Genomic DNA, 19,950 nt, shown 5'->3' with positions numbered 1-19,950 from the left:
CCCCAAAAAAAACAAAAAACAAAAAAAAGTTTCTAGCTTACGGAACTTACGGAACTTTTTTCGTAAGTGCGGATTTGCGTAAGTCGGGTTTGTGTAACTGGGGAGCGTCTGTACTGCAGAAAGGGATCTGGAGGTCGTAGTGGACCACAAGCTAAATATGAGTCAACAGTGTAACACTGTTGCAAAACAAGCAAACATCATTCTGGGATGTATTAGCAGGAGTGTTGTAAGCAAGACATGAGAAGTAATTCTTCCGCTCTACTCCACACTGATTAGGCCTCAACTGGAGTACTGTGTCCAGTTCTGGGTGCCACATTTCAGGAAAGATGTGGACAAATTGGAGAAAATCCAGAGAAGAGCAACAAAAATGACTAAAGGACTAGAAAGCATGATCTATGAGGGAAAATTGAAAAAACTGGATTTGTTTAGTCTAAAAAAGAAGACTGAGAGGGGACATGATAACAGTTTCAAGTACATAAAAGGTTGTTACAAGGAGGAGGGAGAAAAATTGTTCTTCTTAACCTCTGAGGATAGAACAAGAAGCAATGGGCTTAAATTGCAACAAGGGAGGTTTAGGTTGGACATTAGGAAAAACTGCCTAACTGTCAGTGGTTAAGCACTGGAATGAATTGCCTCAATGAATTCAGCCTCGGTGAAATGTGTCATCTAGACAATATGGGTGAGTGAAGGGTTTTGTCTGCTCACAGAACTGGTATGGTATTTGCAGCATCCGGGCAAGCCTGACTGCACCGTCCTTCCAGCCTGCTTTAACCCTGACCTGAAGAGACCTGCTCCGGGAGCCAGAGGGACGTTCTGTCTCTATCCAGTGCTCGGCCACTCTGTGGAAGCTGCCAGCTTGTAACCCTTCTCCCCAGAGGAGTTGGGAGCAACAAGGGCCAGGTTCAATAGCTAGAGGTTCCTCACAACAATGCAAAACAGAACTGGCTTGAGCCCCCACCCTGTAATCCATGAAAACAACACACCATCCCTGGGCACTGCTAAGAAGCAACACTTCCCCACTCACAAGCACAGAGTCTGTGTATAGCAAAAGAAAACTTCTATTAAAAGAGGAATTGGAACCAGTGTTAATCTGGGAAAACACCACAACCACCATTCAAAAGCACATTACCATAAGCAAACATCCACCCTACAGTATGTTGGGCAGCATCCTTTGACTCAGTTTCCCACTTTGCATTGTGAAAGTCCAACGAATGAATGTCCCTTTAACATGCCACTCCCCTTTCCGTCTGCTGCTCCCCACTCTCAGCTGATTGGCTTTGGTCAGTGACAATCCAGAGTTCAGAGGTGCATTCACATGGATTCACCTCCCACCCCTGGAAGGAGGGGGGCATTGAGCAATGCCTCCACTGCTGCTGCTATCTGTGCCGCTGCTCACCACTGCTGCTATTATCTCTGCTACAGCTGGCCACTTGCTGCAACTGTCCTCTCTGTCACTCATACCACTGCTGCTGTTCACTGCTCACCACCACTTCTGCAATGCCATGTTCTGAGGTTTCCCCCTTTAGCTCAGCTCTTAGTGATTTCACTGCCTAGAGGGGAACCTTGCTGTGGCTGCCTCTTCATTGTCTTTCACTACAACACTGTCCCAATACCAGTTCTACAGTTTAGCCCCAAAACATGCTCATCAGTGATTTCAGTTCTAATAATCACTGAACAGAAACAAAGATCTCAGCTGAGTCCAGTCAGCTCTGTCTTTAATCGCTAGAAAGGGAAGTGGAGTCAAATGTCTAGGACTCTTTTAGGCAAAGTCCACACCAAGGGAAAAGTTTTCAACTAGCAATAATCATACCTCAGATTAACATCATTAGCTATGATATTACACAAAGCACCTATCATCCTCCCCGCTGTGGCTCTCATTGGGATTTGGCATCCCCACCTCCCGTTTAGGTTTGGGTTAGGGTGACCCCCTCAATCAGGACAGGCTAAGTAGAGTTCTGCTGCCATTTACTCATACAATAAGGTAACAACATTTCATTACCCCAGACCAGCCACAACTGATCACTTGGGCAAAGAAACTCTGTGTGCTGAACACCTATGCAGAGTAGGCATGTCCATGCAAATGCAGTCTGCTCCTGAAGTCTTTCCCCCCAGTTCACCACTAGCTCATTCAGACCCTGTTTACAAACAGGTGCCAGTCACCATGGTGATTTTGTGCCATGGACACTCACCTGCTAGGAATAGAACTAGGCCTCCCTGTGCAGCTGACATCAGAAAGCAGGACTGTTAAAGGAAACTCACCGATACATTTTTTGCCGTTCTTCAAGTTCTTTGCGTCTGTGCTGCTTGAGGATCTGAGTCTTGTCATCCCGGTGCAGCTTTGCTGTGAACAAATGAAGAAACAGTGCTATGAGGTTTCTTTACCCTTCACTGTCTAATCCTCCAGTTGGGTAATGGGACATAAGTGTCCGTCATTATCTGGGTTCTCCTACTATGTGCTGTAGCAAATCAGCTGCAGTTCTCTCTTGTACTCAATTATAGCAGACAGTTTGCCCCCTGCCCAGTGAAATACAATGGGTCTGAACAGCAAAAGGCTTATTTTCATCCTCAGAATTGCTGCCCTGCAGCCATGGAGAGTGTCTCTAAGAATAACTTCTACACATCAGACTACAGTGGAATATTCATCTGCTGTGCTAGGGAGCCAGGCCCCTCTGTACAGGAAGGAGGTTGGTTAAGGCTGAAGAGTGACAAGCAACTGAGGAAGAACCAATGAGGAGAGTATGAGGCAGAGATTGCAATCCAGGCCCCAGTGAAAGTTGAACCTATGACCCCTGGATTCTGAGACCACCACTTTAACCCCTGAGCTATGGAGCCAGGGCACAAGTCCCCTCACTACAGGGTGGAGGTTGGTTAAGGTTGAGGAGCGACATATGATCAAGGAAGATACAGCCTTGTTAAATCTTCTCTGCTGAAGAATGCTGATGCTAGAAAATGTCTTGACATCCCTCTCCTAGGTTCATACTCTCTGTTCTTACACTGCAAGAACAAGTGTTTCTTCCATGCCAAGTTCCATGCCGGTAGCTTCAGGATCAGAAGAAAGAGAGAGGCTTTCCAAAACTGATGGCTTGATGCTCTGAACACGTGGCCCTGATGTTACTGAATGAGACAGACTTTCTTAGAAAGGATGGGGAACAGAAGAGAAAGAGCAGCTAACAGGACAACCCACAAGGAAAAGTGATGGACAAGACCCGACCCGCTTTACATACACAAAAGAGAATGCAAATAAAGCCATTAGGGATTTTCAGGAAATGTTTGTTTAAGGTTCAGAGGTAGAAATGGCAGATGGAACAGGGCTGATGGTAGACAATGCAGTCTGGTTAAGCTACTGGCAGGATCTTGCTAATGTTCTTTACTTCTTCACAAACTGAAATCCACACACCACCTTCCTCTCTTGAAAGCAAGGGTTGAAATAAAGCCATGGCAAGTTATGGAGAATCCCTCTCCTACCCCTCCGAATACCCCACAGGTGGAGAGATCAATGAGGGAGCCAGAAGCTGAGAAAAAAAGTTGGCACCTGACTATTAAGGGCCTTAACCACTGAAAAGCAAACTCCTTAGGGCTGCATGTCTAATTATGCAGCCAATGACCTGAATGCAGCAAAACTGGTTAAACCCTTGGTTCCCACCCCATATCTACTGGCACTAGATCAGCATTTTTAATGGTGCACACTATAGCATATTGCAGCAGTCAAACTTAATTGCCACAAAGGCACAGTTGTGAGCAACTGGATTATGTAGCCAATGAAGTGCCTGTCTTTGGCCACGGTACTGTATTGGCAGTGGGTAACCAGAGCCAGTTAAAATGCAGGGGTAGCACACAAGAGCTAGGGCACTTTTCTCAGCACAGCACCAATAGCTATCTCCGACACATTTCACACCATCAGCCTGTTTCTGGCTCTTGCAGGATGAAACAGCTTAGTTGAATTCTACTTCCCAGCCAGCCCTAATGCTCTCTGAACTAGAATTTCATTCCAAGCTGCCCTTTCCTGGGTTTTAGAAAACGGGACAGTTTCCAGGTGGATAATACTTGGAAAACTGCTATATTTTAGAGTCTCAAGGTTAGGCAGCCAGGGGATGCTCGGCCAAGGACTAGAGAGGCTTTCCAGCAATGGATAAGCCGGAAACTGAGCATTGAGGCCAGCCTGCAATTTAGGAACAGTGTACTGACCATCTCCACCGCTGGAAAAAAAATCACCTTAGCACATGTCCTCAAAGTAACCCAACTGTTTCCCTGTGCAAGACCCAGTGGACAGTTCATAAACCAGTACTGAGGTCACGGTCAGCCAGGAGCATATATCCCACAGGGGGTGTGGTAGGTTTGCAGGTGGGAGAGAAGGAACTGGAGTTGGAGAGAGGGTTTGGGTGCCTCTGGAAGGAGAGGGAAAGATAGGGGGAGTCCTCATTGCTCTAGGGGCAGGGGGGAGCACAAGGAGGGGGAGCAGGGGCACGGGTCCCCCCAGTAATCAGCGGGGGCATAGAACTCCTCTGGCCCCAGGGCTGGATAGATCCTCCAGCTCTGGGGCCACAACAAGGGCATAGAACATGCCCCCGCAAAAGCAGTGAAATTTAAATTCCTGAGCTAGGGGTTAGTAGTTCTCTCATGACGCTCACCTCTTCCATCTCGGAGGACAATCTCTTTATCCTCTGTAATCCATCTGTAACATGGGAATTCCAGATGGTCACCTACTGGCGTTTTCACAGTGATGTACCTGAGGTACCAGTCGTCATGAACCCAGTACTTTCGCTTCTCAATTTTTAGCAGCTGGATTTCTCCCAGGTCTTCTGCCACTGTCACATCGTAGGAGTCGATCTGTGGAGAAGAAAAATGGTCTGTGACCGGCTGAACACACAGAAAGCACCCCAGCTCCAAATGGAACCTCTTGTTTGCAAAGGGGAAAAAATGAAGGGTTATTTTCAGACAGCAAATTGACAAATGGATGGGTAGGAGAATATCTAAGAACAAGCCATGCACAGATATCCTAGAAATATGGAAAGGGTGAAATTTCTGTGTTGGGGACTTGATAATGCTTTGATTCATTTGTGATTTCTGAACAAATCTACTGCTAGTAAAAATATTTATAACTACTCCAACAGCATCCCAGAAAAGAACGGTCGGGAACCCAAAGTGGGTCACAACCCATTTTAAATGGGGTCACCAAGGCTGCCTTAGACTTGCTGGGATCCGGGGCCAAAGCCTGAGTCCGAGGGCTTCAGCCCTGGATGACAGGGCTCAGGTTACAGCCCTCCCACCCTGGGCTGAAGCCCTCGGACTTCGGCTTGGCCTTCCCCCTATGCCCAGGTGGCGGGATTTGGGCGGGCTCAGGCTTTGGTCCCCCATCCTGGGGTTGTGTAGTAATTGTCAGAAGGGGGTCACGGTGCAATGAAGTTTGAGAACACCTGAGATAGACTGATGAGATATATATCCCATCCTGGCTTTATAAGTGTTAAAGTGGGCCTGAGAGGCCAATTAACCCACCTGGCTGCACCTGGAGGGTGGGCCAGGCTAAATTAAAGATGAGTCCCAGCTGGGAGAGGAGGAGCTGGGTGGTTACTATAAAGGAAGGAAGTCTAGAGTAGATGGGGGCTGTCGGGAGAAACTCTGCAGTCACTCTCTGGGATGAGAGATTAGAGAACTCAGGAGAAAGCCCAGGGGGAGAGTTGGACCTGAGATCCTTTCCTAGGTAGAGATGTCCGGCAGGAGGCCAGGAGAGACATGGAGCAGCCACATGGGTGGGGGGAGCAGCTCCAGTGAGAGGAACCCTGATAAAAGTGCAGGATCTGGACTTCCAGAAAACGTGTCCAAGAGGCGTCCAGTTGAGGAATGGGGCTGAGGAGATGTGAGGGATGACCAGTCAAGCTTGAGGAGGGCAGAAGCTGGTCTAAATTGGTATTTTTGGTTTGGGATTTTGTTGGGAGATTCCAGGGCAGAGCCCTGCAAGTCCCAGCCCTGAAAGAAAGGTCAGCCTAGAGAGGAAGGCTCTTTCAGGCAAGGAGAAAGCCCAGGGAAAGGCTTGGTTGGTAGGAAGATGCCCAGGGAGGTGGCAGCAAGGAGACTGGCAGAATGATCCCTGACTGCCTGTCCTGGGCTGAACCTAGGGTAGAGGGAAGGCCTGAGTTCCCCTATCAGGAACTGGTAAGGGGTGTGAAGTCCCTCAGAAGGAGATACAGACTCCTGGAAGCCCTAAGAAAGGGTGTATGGACCACTGGGCCCAGAATCAAAGTAGCAGACCAAACAGAGGGATTGGACACTTGTATTTGTTGGACTTTCTGTTACCCGGGGAGGGGTAGGAGTGATTGTGATGAGCTGTCAGGCCGAGTCACGAGACGAGGGACTGCCACAGAGCCGCAGCAGCCATCGGCAGGGGGCACTAGAAAGCAGACAGTGGCCACGCCCAGCCACACAGGGGTGCTCCAGCAGCGAGTCCACCCTTCTGCACCTAGTCATGCAAACTGAGAGAACGGTTGTTTTGGGGATTAAGGCACTGGACTGGAAATCAGATCTGGGTTCATTGTCCAGCTCTGCTATAGAGTTAGTGCAGGTCCTTGGGCAAGTCACTTAATGTCTGTGTGCCTCAGTTCTCCAGGTGTTAAATGGGGATAACACTCCTTCCTTTCTCCCACTCCTTGTCTGCCTCATCTGTTTAGAAGGTAAGGCCTTTAGGGTGAGGACTGTGTCTCATTCTATGTACGTGCCGCGCCTAGCATGTTGGGGCTCTGATCTCAGAGTCTCTAGGCACTATTGGAATACCAGTCATTAGAAATGCCTCTGTTTGCTTTTATAGCTCAGCTGAGATAAACAGTGATGCTTTTGTGTTTGGCGAGTCAGAATGGCAGCATCTGACACTCCCTTTGCGCTAGTGTAAATGGCTGCACAAGGTGCAGGACAACAGGCCCCTTGCCATGGCTAAGCTGAACTGGCTAGGACCGTCATGGGACTAGAAGCAAGAGCCCAATCTGTTCCTATGACCCCCCCAGAAGAAGTTATGTTCTTGTTAAGACAGAGCATTACCAGAAAGACAAGCCTGGGTGAGAAATTGTTAGGCAGTTTTGGAATCACACTCTTTTTGTTTAAATTTGTTGCTTGATGTGGCTGCAAAATGAAACTTCCCTGGTTTGTGGTTTGGAACATTTTCGGTATTCTTAGAAACCAACATGAACTCTACCTCTTCCTTCACTGAGTTTAGTACCATCTGAAATGATGCTGCATGTATATGTCCGGTCATTCTGCCCTCCCCCTCCTACCCCCCCTGCTAAAAACCACACTCTGCTTGTTCTTTTCAGGTATATTTTTTATTATCACTTCCTGTCAATATGAGGTCATTTCACTCAAGCCCTCCCATTATTTTATAGGTTAAGGCTAAGTCACAAAAACCAAGTCAGAAAAGTGAAGAAAATGCAGACAAACATGTTATGGACACCAGTTGCGATAGCAGTTTTGTAATGAGGATGTTTGTCCACAAGGAACTGGGCTGAGAGCCCCAACTTTCTCTACAATCCACTCCATGCAGCCACCAGATAGTAACGGGGCGCGGGGCAGCGCAAGGTTATTGTAGGAAGGTTGCAATACTACTACCCTTACTTCTGTGCTGCTGCTGGCGGTGGCGCTGCCTTCAGAGCTGGGTAGCCGGAGAGTGGCGGCTGCTGGGCAGGAGCCCAGCTCTGAAAGCAGTGCTGCCACCAGCAGCAGTAAGGATGGCATAGTATGGTATTGCCACTATTACTTCTGCGCTGCTGCTTTCAGAGCTGGGTCCTCAGCCAGCAGCTGCCACTCTCCAGCTGCGAGCTCTGAAGGTGGCAGTGCAGAAGTAAAGGTGGCAATACTGCGATGTCCCCTAAAATAACCCCGCCCGTGGCTGCCTTTTGGGTCAGGACCCCCAGTTTGAGAAATGCTGGTCTCCCCTATGAAATCTGTATAGTTTATGGTAAAAGCACACAAAAGACCAGATTTCATGGGGGAGAACCACCTTTCACGGTCTGTGACGCATTTTTCATGGCCATGAATTTGGTAGGGCCCTAGTTATAAGGGACTCAGAAGTTAGAGATGAGAGAGAATGTTTTAAGCCCTCTAGTCCATCCCTCAACCAATGCAAAATGGTTCCCTCCAGTGCATGCACAAATGTTTTGCCCAATCAAGTTTTAATTGGTTATCAGACTCCCAACACTTCTCTTTGGAGATTATTTTGCAGGGTGAAAAATCTCATCAACTGGAAATGCCTCCTGATATTCAGCTTAACTTTTCCTTTCCTTAATTGCATTCCACTGTTGCTAGTTATCCTCCTGCTCCCATCCCGGCAGTTCCACTCTCGACATGAAGACCATAAAATAGTTGGTTATCATCTCCACTCCCTATCCTCCTGCTCTACAGCCCCAGCCTTATTTAATCAAGCTATATATCTTGAGTTATTTCACCTTCCCTCCTGCCAATCTCCCTCGCAACTAAAAACTCCTTTAAGCCAGCCCATTAGAAGGCAGTGACACTGTCTTGGCTTTCAAGCTCTTCCCTGAAGTGGTTCTTAGAAGACCTGTTGGAGCAGGTTTCGGAGATAGGTCTGACTATTCCTTCACTCCGGAGGTGCTAGAGGGCAAGTCCTGGCTCTGACAGCAGCCAGAGCCAGATGAGTTTAGAAAGTGCTGCTGCTTCTGAGAACATGGATTATCTTCACCAATGAGAAAACAGAGCTAATTTAAATTAGGCGTTCAGGTTAGGAAAAGATGACAGCGGCATTGAGGCTGTCTAGGCTGGGGCTGGAGGTGTCTGCCCTGCATGTGAGGCACATGGTAGAGGAACTGCAAGCACTGATCATGAGTATTTCAGCACCAGTGACATGCCTGGCCTGGTGTAAGATGAACATACAGACTGTCCCTGCCCCTCAAAGAGGTCACAGTCCAAAAGATACAGGAATAGCCTGTGCATGTTCAGTATGTAGGCCATGAGAGCACCCAACAGGAGATGGTCCACAGGTGGAGTCACCTCCACCTAGCGCTGTCTCCCATAGGGCACAGAAAGACATTGGTTTGGAGAGAATGAGTCAGTATGCTCCCCAATATGTCAGCCAGCAGCCATCCTGCTTAGATAAACACAACAGGGAATGCACTGCAAGTTAAAAAAATGAAATGTGAACTACAGCTAGGCCCGAACCAAACCCAACTCTCCCAATCTGTGGGGAAGTTTGGATCCAGATCTGCAGCCATAGCTTACAGCACCTCTAAATCCAACAGCTGCTAGATAGTGAGGCTCAAATTTTCAAAACTGGACACGGATACTGGATGCCTTGATTTCTGAGATACCAGGGCCCTGGTTTTCAGCTTGCACCAAGCCCTCACCGCTCCAGCCAAGGCAACAGAAGGTGCAGTGCATGGCAGGTCCAAAAATCAGGCCCAAGGTGTCTCTGCTTAAGCCAATGGTCACATCAGGAGGAGACTCAAACCCACGTGTATTTAACAGGCAGCGGGCGCAATCCTGCTCACACTGAAGTCAATGGGAGTTTAGCCACAGAGCTCAGTGGGGCCAGGATCTGTAAGTTGTGCCTGTTATTTTCCCCCGTGAGCGACAGCATCTCCTCAGCAGAGCAGAAATGGCCCTTGCAGCCATATCACCAAGTGCATTCCTATATCACTGACTCATCTGATAGAATGTCTAACTCCATATTCCCCACCCTACCGCCTCCTGATGTCATTACTGATGTGCAGATTGAAACGCGTTTTAAGACTCCTCCAAGCTCTACAAGAATCCCCCTAAAACAGCCAATATTTGTGCCCAGCTGTGGCAGTAGCAGACTGCAGGACACCCCTCCACTGTATTCCTAGCCAGGCCATGTCCCACCCTCCCAGAGCAGCTGCCTTCCAGTGCCCTCCTGATCTTTGCTTATCTCCCACCCAACCTTCTGACTTTTCAGTTCAAAAACAGTTACATCCCTGCATTTTCCAACGCCAACACAAGGCCTCTCTTCTTTATTGGTCAACCTGTGCCAAGGATTCTGGGTCTTGAAACTGAAGGTACCAGGATGCAAAATGTTTCTCCTCTGCACTTTTCAATTTTTCTGTCAGAAATGACAATGCTTGACTCGTTTCTACTTCATACTCCTCTTTCTGCGGCTCCCAGTTTTCTCCATAGGCAATCATGAAAGCACATCTGCTAGAAGAAGCTCCTGACTGGGCCTGTATTTCACATCTAGTGGGTACTTTTGCAATATCATGATAATTTTCTGCAGTCCAGATGATGCTACACACAGTGGTTTCTATAATATGGCTTCCAATGCTTGGCAGCCTGTTTCCAGCTTGACCCATTCATGTCTATAAACAGCTCCATGGAATTGCTCAAACACATATTTTTCTTCCTCCATCTCAGCATGGTTCTGTGGTGTTTGGAAGAATGTGGCCGAGGGCAACTAACGTTCAACAGGACAATCTCCAACCCATGTGAACTTACCAGTTTGCACCAGCACCAGTTTGGTTACTGCTACACATATGTCATGAAAGGGAATTCAAATACACTAATGCTTTCCCGATATTACCATGTAACATAATAAACATAACTAATAAACATAAGCAGTTCTACCTAGAAGAACCCGACTCAGCCAACTGGTATGTCCTACATGAATGGACCTGTCACGTTCTTGGCACACTCAGTGGTGTGTACTAATTAGCATGTTCTGCAGGCATGTTCTCCTTAAATGGACTTGGCAAGGGGTATCTGGAGGTACATGGCACATTCATCAGCCCCAGACCTACCTGGCGTGTTCAAGCAACACAGCAACTAATAGAAGGGTTTCAGTTTATAAATCCAAGTAGGGTTTTGCTAATAAGAATTCCACCTTTACTTTCCCACATCAGTGCCCTGCTTGGAAATAAAGAAATCCCTCTCCACCCCCCACCACCATTCAGTACATAAGAATGGCCATACTGGGTTAGACCAAAGGTCCATCTAGCCCAGTATCCTGTCTTCTGACAGTGGCCAATGCCAGGTGCCCCAGAGGGAATGAACAGAACAGGTAATCATCAAGTGATCCATCCCATCGCCCATTCCCAGCTTCTGGCAAAAGTAAGGATGAGAGTACAAGCGAGGGGTTTTTATTATGATGATTATTACTGCTGATATTTAACATTACTGCTGGTGTTACACAGCCACCAAGAGGTCCCGGTTGTGATCAGGGCCCCATTGTACTGGGAACTCTACAAAGACAATAGGGTACGTCCACATTTCAAGCTGGAGGTATAAATTTCACCTCGAGGAGACTTACCTGTGTCAGCGCTGATCAAACTAGTGTGCTAAAAATAGTGTAGCCGTGGCATTGCGAGTGGGGCTGGCCACCCTGAGGACATGCCTACCATCTCCGATGGGTACATACGCAGGGCAGCTAGCCCCTCGTGCCACCATGGCTGCACTCTAATTTTAGCCCACTAACTCAATCAGAGTCAACATGGGCACGTCTCCTTAAGCTGGAGCTACCCTTCCAGCTCAAAGGGCAGACATACCCATGCAGGCAACTTGCAGTCCAAATGGACAAGACAGACAAAGCATGGGCAGCAAAGAGCATTATTATCCCCATTTTAAGGATTGTGGGGAACTGAGGCACACAGAGAATACGTGGCATTTCCAGACGCTAACAGGAAGACTGTGACAAAGCCAGGAATTGATCTACTTTCATTATCAACATGAAACAGAATAAATGGATCATAGATTTAAAATATTATAGAACAATGTCAATTAGACCTAACAAACAGTTACAATCAAAATAACACAACCACGAGTGATTCATTGGCACAAACTCATTCAGCTGATGGAAAACCTAGAGCTCTAAAATACATTTATATTTCACAAGTCCAAGTAATAGAAAAAGGCTGCCCAGTTAGCCTAAACAGACCTCAATTTTTTTCATCTTTTCATGTACGTTTTGAAAATGTATCTCAGGGTGAATTGATTTAAATTGGGATTTAAATCCCCAACTGGAAAACCTTGGTTTAAATCAGCAATTATCACCAACTTTACCATTTGTACTTAAGTTATTTTCTAAAGAAAGGTGCATTCTCATTGGTTGATAGAATCATTAATATGTTGATTTACAACTAAATAGATCCTTTACCCTAGATTTGGTACATCTTTTTACAACCTAAGAAGGTACACTATAATTATATACATTTATTTAAGCAATTATATAGCTTAATATTTTCAGATTCTTATTAATTAATTATATGTTTTAGTATGTTAGAAAATGGTGAATGATATATTGCTTATTTACTAGATAATTAACTTTTTGCTCAAGATTTGCGTCAAGCAGCATTAGAGTGGTAACTGGTATTTAATTAAACACACAAAACATCATATAACATTTACTTTTATTAAACAAAACAAGCCCTTAATACAGTACATGACCTATTTTGCCGTATTTATAAAGCTTGACCCCCCCCCCCCAAATAGCTAGATATTTTCCCCCTGATTACTAACAACAAATCATGCCAAACCAGCTTGATTTCCTTCTTTGACAAGGTAACCGGTTTGCTGCATAGGGGGAATGCGGTGGACATATTAGACCTGGACTTTAGCAAGGCTTTTGACTCAGTCCCACATGACATTCTGATAAGTAAGCTGGAGAAATGTGGGCTCGGCAGAACTACCGTTAAGTGGACACATAATTGGTAAAACAACTGCAAACAAAGAGTAACTATTAATGGAATGATGTCAGATTGGAAGGTGTCAAGTGGGGTTCTACAGGGTTCTGTTATGGGTCCGGTGTTGTTTGACCTAGATGTAGGTATAGAGCTTACTGATCACGTTTGCAGATGACACAAAGCTAGACTGGGGTTGCCAACACTTTGGAGAATAGAGCTAAGATTCAGAGGGATCTTGGTAAATTGGAGAACTGGGCTATAGACACCAAAATGAAATTCAAGAAAACAAATGTAAGGTGCTTCACTTAGGAAAGAAAAACCAAATGCACAAACACAGAATGGGAGATAACTGGCTTGGCAGCAGCACTGCTGAGAGGGATCTGGGAGTCGTGGTGGATCAGAACCTCAACATGAGCTAACAATGCGATGCTGTTGCAAAAAAAAGCAAATGCAATTTTGGGTTGCATTAACAGAGGCATAGCATGCAAGTCATGGGAAGTGATAGTACCGCTCTACTTGACACTGGTTAGGCCTCAGCTGGAGTACTGTGTCCAGTTTTGGTCACTGCTGTATAGAAAGGATGAAGAGAAACTGGAAACGATACAGAGGCGAGAGACAAGGATGATCAAAAGGATGGAATACAAGCCATGTGAGCAAACTGCCTAGGGAGGCTGTGGAAGCTCCTTCACTGGAGGTTTTCAAAAGGAGGCTGGGCAGCCATCTGTCTTGGATGGTTTAGACATAACAACTCCTGCATCCTGGCAGGAGGGTAGACTAGATGACCCTTGTGGTCCCTTCTAACCCTATGGGTACGTCTACACTTACCTCCGGGTCCGACGGCAGGCAATCGGTGTTCTGGGATTGATTTATCGCGTCTTGTCTAGACGCGATAAATGGATCCCGGATCGATCCCGGAAGTGCTCGCCGTCGACGCCGGTACTCCAGCTCAGCGAGAGGAGTACGCGGCATCGACGGGGGAGCCTGCCTGCCGCGTCTGGACCCGCGGTAAGTTCGGACTAAGGTACTTCGAATTCAGCTACGTTATTAACGTAGCTGAATTTGCGTACCTTAGTCCGAAGTGGGGGGGTAGTGTGGACCAGGCCTATGATTCGATGATTCTTTCTTTATACAGAAAGCAGCCTTTAACTCAAAGGTTTTGTTAGAGGCTCATGGATTCAGCATATTTATTTTTTATTTAAATGGTTTAAGTGATTATAAATGTAGGCCTTAACATATTTTGTATTAAATTCAGATTTCATTTTAAATAGATTTATTTTTAAAAAGAAAAACTTAGTATAATTTAAACAAAATAAGAAGATCGATTTAAATAAAAAATCCAATTTAAATTAAAAATGATTTTATTTTAAATCATCACTTTTTGTCCACCCTGATGTATCTACAATAGTTTTCTACAGGTACACGGTTAGCTTTTTAATATATTTGGAGGAGCAAGTATTTCAGCAATATATTTCAAGTATGTCAAATCAGAGCAAATATTTACCTTTCAAGATCACTTTTTATTGTAGGCCCACCACATCTCACATACAAGTAAGTTTTGATTTGGGCCCCAATTCTGCACGATGTGTGCTTAACTTTAAGCACATGGAGTAATTCCATTGCCTCCCCAGAAGCCATGTACTTAATGTTGAAAACGTGCATGTTTGCCCAATTCTGCCATCTGCTTCTTTCTCTTCTCGCTTCCTATCATTCTCCCTCTCAGTCTTTTCTTCTTCATGTCTCTTATTCTTCCTCCTTCAGCCTTCATTCATACACCCTGGCCAAATGTTAACTGTATTGTTGGCCTACATCTCAGTAAGGTGGTGGTCTCATTTTTTAATGTTTGGGGCTAAAAAATGACAAGCACTTTGAACTTTCAAAGTTTCTCTCCACATTGTTACTTTTGCATATACCGAGTGAACTCTTTGTATGCACTTTGGATAAACTTTACAGATGGGGAAATGATCGCATTGCAATCACAAGCACTAAACTTTACCAAGGAACCTTTTAAAAATCTGATTTGCCCAGCTAGAGGGCAATAAGTTAGGTGCATAAAACTGGGATGCAAAAGCTAACAATATTTTCAGGTATACCTGGCACGTTAACTGCACATCTGGACATCGTCTGCAAGACTTCAGAATTGTTTTGCAGCCCTTCCTCCTGTGTGTTTAATATTTGGGCTTTAGGAGGGGGCAGAGATGGCCAGAAATGTGATACAGCCATTACTCCACTTGTGCAGGCTGGGGCTGTCATTCTCAGCCGCTTTGTCCTGGTGACAGTGTTGTGAGTCAGGGAACTGGAAGCCTTTATGCACAAAGGCTCAGAATTAAAGTACAGAACTAACGTTTTATTGGATCTATCCGACATGGCCGAAAATAAACTTGAAACTAAGCACCCAAAGTATCCTGTCCAAGCAACTAGTTCTCCTGCAAAACCTGGAATGAGTTGTTGAGGTGCAGTCTATAGTCGGCTGTTCTAATTCTCTGCTCTGGATTAAGGAGGGGATCTTTCCAGGGCATTAAGAAGGACACAGATAAATCCTCCCCAAATAAAAATTTGAGATTGAAAAGATGGGTTTCTTCTCTGGAAGTACTTGCAAGATGGGTTTCTTTTAATGACAACAAACAGACAGACAGGGCTTAAATGGGAAATCGGAAGAAAATGGGGAACTGTGAAGTGCTATGCAACACTCACTGTGACATCTCTCTGCACCAACAGGAACTTACTCAAAAACAACTTGATAAAAACCAGCTTCTAAATAGTTTGTGTCCAATACTCAAAGTAAGTCCCATGAATATCAGAATCAGGGCTTTCATTGTACAAGTCTCTTTGCGCTTTCCATATCCCCTCCCTCATGGAACATTTGACATGCAAATCTCTTACACAGAACTTGTCCAAGACTTCGTTTATTATACCCAACAATAACCATGATTTGAATGAATTCAGAGGAAGCAAGTATCAGGATAATGGAAACAATCGACCTGGCCTACCTATGGAAAAGGGACTGTAAAAGTAGGTAAGGCCTTCTGCATTAACGAACTATACTCCGCAAGTTTTGTTCTGAGAACTGAATGGGTTCTCTTTTGCAGCCTGGGTTCAAGACTGCATTGTTTTGTGGTGAAAAATTACGTTGGGGAGTCCAATGAGGAAAAAAAACAAAACACTGGGACAGGATTGGTGTCACCAGTTGCACTGAAAAACATAACATACAGAGAGACTTTGTGTCAGTTCAGTTTTGTTTATTTTTGTTCTGTGTCTTTTTTTTTAATTTCCACTAGGAGTAACAAGTCTAATAAGTGTTGCAGCCTTTGTGACAGTGTTTCTCATGCCTAACAGCACGTGTCTAGACATATATACAGTATTCTGCATTAAAATGTTGACTTTAACCACAAAACCTGAGCACATCGTATTCATAGATCTGACAATATAGTTGCCTATAGGAACATAGGTTTATATTTACTCTAATATAGCACGTAGTAAATGCATGCTGTAAAAATGGCAGCATACAGATAGTGTCACATGAACCATTAAAAACTGTTTGAGATAGTAAATACGTATGGAAAGCAAGTTGTTTCAGTAGTACCCAGAAGCCTACAACAGGGAGCCACTGTGCTGGGTGCTAGACAGACATGTGATAAAGAGGCAGCCTCTGCCCCAGAAAACTTACGACCTATCGAAAGGAGTATGTGATATAAAATATAGGACAAAGGTACAATTTTCTGAAGTGCCTAAGTTTCATTTTAAAAAGGGGCCCAGGCGGCATTTAGGAGTCTAGGTCTCATTGACTTTCTATGAGACCTGAGCTGCTATGTGCCCATGTCACTGTTGAAAATGTGACTTAGGCTCCTAAATCACATGGGGTACAATTTTCAAAAGTGCCTAATGCCAGGTCTACACTAAAAAATGTGGTCAACCCCACTACATCACTCAAGGGTGTGAAATTTCCACCCCCCTGAGCGATACAGTTAAGCCAGGGGTCAGCAACCTTTCAGAAGTGGTGTGCCGAGTCTTCATTTATTCACTCTAATTTAAGGGTTCACATGCCAGTAATACATTTTAATGTTTTTAGAAGGTCTCTTTCTATAAGTCTATAATATATAACGAAACTATTGTTGTATGTAAAGTAAATAAGGTTTTTAAAATGTTTAAGAAGCTTCATTTAAAATTAAATTAAAATGTAGAGTCCCCCGGACCGGTGGCCAGGACCTAGGCAGTGTGCGTGCCACTGAAAATCAGCTCGCGTGCCGCCTTTGGCACACGTGCCGCAGGTTGCCTACCCCTGAGTTAAGCCAACCTAACCACCGGTGTAGACAGTGGTAGGTTGATGGAAGAATTCCTCCCCTGTTCTCAGGGAGGTGGATTAACTACACCAATGGGAGACCCCCACTGTGTCTACACGGCAGCTGCACAGCTGTAGCATTTCAAGTGTAGACATGCCCTAAGTCTAGTATTTCTGCACTACAGGATGCAGAACAGATACTGAAGCTTACTATTATGAAACACAATATGGACTTTTAAAATAAATAAATAAAGCAACAGCATGGATGCTGGGATGTGACCAGTCAGATGAGGGTAAGGACAGAATAGGACTCTCAAAGAATTGTAGAAATAGGGATACAAAGTACATCAGTCCAGTTCTTCAGTCCCCCATTTTCCTAGCACCTAGTGTGTGTGATATCCCTGTACTGTTCTCCTAGTTCCATTTAAGGCGTCTCAAACATCTCTCTTGGCAGGTAGTTCCCTTGTCTTGGCCTAGAGCAGCGGTTCTCAAACTGTGGGTCGGGACCTCAAAATGGGTCACAACCCCCTTTGAATGGGGTCGCCAGGGCTGGATGAAGCCCGAGCCTCACTGCCCAGGGCCGAAGCCAAAACCTGAGAGCTTCAGCCCTCGGTGGCGGGGCTCAGGTTGCAGGCCCCCTGCCTGGTGCTGAAGCCCTTGAGCTTCAGCTTTGGCCCTCCTGTCCAGAGCGGTGGGGCTCAGGCTTTGTCCCGTCCACCGCATCCTGGGCAGTGGGGCTTGGGCGGGCTCAGGCTTTGGTCCCTCCTCTGGGAGTCATGAAGTAATTTTTGTTGTCAGAATGAGGTCGTGGTGCAATGAAGTTTGAGAACTTAGAGGTTTGATAGTTATCTATAGTGGCTCTTCTCTCTGAACTCTTCTCAAGAGAGGTACCAGAGCAGTGTCTTGAACAGCCAGCATAATTCCAACATCTATCAACAGATTATTTAATTGGATGAACATAAACAAACTGTCTAATTTCATATTTACATGGGCCAAATATGAAATTAGACAGTTTGTGTATTGTTCATCCAGTTAAATAATCTGTTGATAGACGTATTTACTGTTGGAATTATGCTAGCTGTTCAAGACACAGCTCTGATACCTCTCTTGAGTAAATAATACACATCTAGAAAACATTTTATTTTTTTCTGAAGAACCACTTAAAATATGTTCAATTAATGCTAAAGTCATAGCACAAAACCTACCAAGTGCATTATCTCACTGTGCTTTTCTTGTATTCCAAATGGTAAGGTAATATTTTAACCTTCCGTGGAGGCTCTCAAAGCACTTTGCAAATCTTAACAAATCAATCACCACAACACTCCAGTGAGGCATTATGACACCTTTTACAGACTGGGGAAACTGAGGCAAAGTGACTCGCTTATCATCACGCCTAGCGCCAATGGCAGAGGAGGGAATAGGATGCAGGAGTCCTGACTTTCAATCCCCTCCGCTAAGCCCTGGCATAGGCAAAGGGGACCACGTTAGATTCTTGGGTTTGCTGGTTCAGGAGGCATTATTAGAAGCAGTTCCCATGGGGCAATAAACCATGTCCATTATTCAACTCGAGAATCTTGTCCAGAAGGGCTAGGAAACATCATCATGCCCCTTCATCTGCTTTAGTGACCTAGGAGCAAGTCTTCCCCTGCATTGCAGCACCAGGTACACCAAGAACTAGCCCGTGTTGCCCTTCTCTCCAAATCCCATCCCAAAGACTTCCTGACTCAGTCAGATCCCAGCCTTGCCGGCGTGGGTAATAGGTAGGATGCCGGTGCCTTCCCTGCTCTAGATCAAGGGGTGGGAAGGGAGAATGGGATTAGGGAGGGATGGAGTGTCAGGGTAGGGGCATAGCACCCCCACCCCGCCCCCAGTGTCCCAGTCCCCTTCCTGCCGAGAGCACCAAGACAAGGAGAGATGCAGGGGCCCGCCTAATTCTGACCCTACCAAGGGGGCAGCAATGGGGAAGGATAAAAGAGTAATGGGGTGTGGGTGCCCAAATCCCCTTCCCCAGGGAAGTAGTGGGATAGAGAGAAGAGGTGGTAGTGGAGGGTTCCTAGGCCCACTTTACAGCTGCTCCAAGAGATGGGAAAAAGGGAATAAATGGGTAAAATGCCTTCCACTGTCGGGAGAGCCGGAGCATCCACAGGGCGCTATCCCATTGGCAAGGGACAGAGCTGGGGACGCAGTCCTAAGAGGTGGGTGTCTCAGAACTGGGGAGGCTGCAATCCCAGGGCAGGGGGCACAGGGCTGGACTTGGGGAAGTGGGGATGGAAAAGGGGGTGCACGGCTGCCCAGGAAAAGGAGGTGCAGGGCTAGAGCTGTGTGCAGGGGGACCAGTCACATGGAGGGGACTGGCCCAAGGGAAAGGGGACTCCGGGCTGTGCACAGTGGCGGGGGGCTGGGCTGGCTGGAAGGTGAAGGGGGCGAGGCGCTGGGCCGGGGACTGGAGAGGGGCGCGGGGAGGGGGGCGCACCGCTGGGCTGGCCGGAGGCGGGGGGCACGGGACTGGCCGGGGAAGGGGGCGTGGCGCTTGGCTGGCCTGGGCATTGGAGCGCGGGGCTGGGGCCGGGCTGCCCATGGGCAGGGACACCGCGCAGGCTGGCCGGGGAAGGGGGCGCGGGGCCGGCCGGACGCGCACTCACCGCGCCCCGCTCGAAGTCGTTGTAGAAGGGCTTGTCCAGCAGGTGCCTCTCGCTGCAGCCCGCGGTGCCCTCCAGGATCAGGTAGATGTAGTCGTCGGTGCCGGCGAACCACTGAGTGCCGGTGGCCACGGTGACGGTGTAGGACGGCATGGCCCGGCCGGAGCGCACAGCCACTAGGAGCGGAGCTGCCCGCCTGAGCCCGCTGGGGAATGAGCGTCGGGCCCCGCTGCTGCAGCAGCACCGCCCCCTCGAACATAGCCCCTCCCTACCCCCGGCTACACCCCTCCCGGTACACAACCCCCGATCACCCCTCCCTGCCCCCGGCTACACCCCTCCCGGTGAACAGCCCCTAGCTACCCCTCCCTGCCCCCGGCTACACCCCTCCCGGTACACAACCCCCGGTCAC

At 46.9% G+C, this 19,950-nt stretch overlaps 1 protein-coding gene across 3 annotated transcripts in view; it reads right to left on the bottom strand.

Moving 5' to 3' along the window:
* The window catches only part of ALOX5 (arachidonate 5-lipoxygenase), a 50,206-nt gene extending 30,512 nt beyond the window's left edge, over positions 1–19,694 (bottom strand). For all 3 annotated transcript variants that reach the window (XM_065407832.1, XM_065407834.1, XM_065407833.1), the window contains exons 1-3: positions 19,545–19,694; positions 4,629–4,827; positions 2,260–2,341 (exon numbers count right to left, since the gene is read on the bottom strand). In XM_065407832.1, coding sequence (XP_065263904.1) covers positions 2,260–2,341; positions 4,629–4,827; positions 19,545–19,694 — 431 coding nt within the window. The remainder of the gene's footprint in view (positions 1–2,259; positions 2,342–4,628; positions 4,828–19,544) is intronic.
* Positions 19,695–19,950: the final 256 nt, after the last annotated feature.

The sequence above is a fragment of the Emys orbicularis genome, chromosome 7, assembly GCF_028017835.1.
Source record: "Emys orbicularis isolate rEmyOrb1 chromosome 7, rEmyOrb1.hap1, whole genome shotgun sequence".
NCBI classification, from domain to species: Eukaryota; Metazoa; Chordata; order Testudines; family Emydidae; genus Emys; species Emys orbicularis.
Note: the sequence above shows the minus strand (reverse complement) of the source record. Positions and strands in the feature narration are given on the sequence as shown.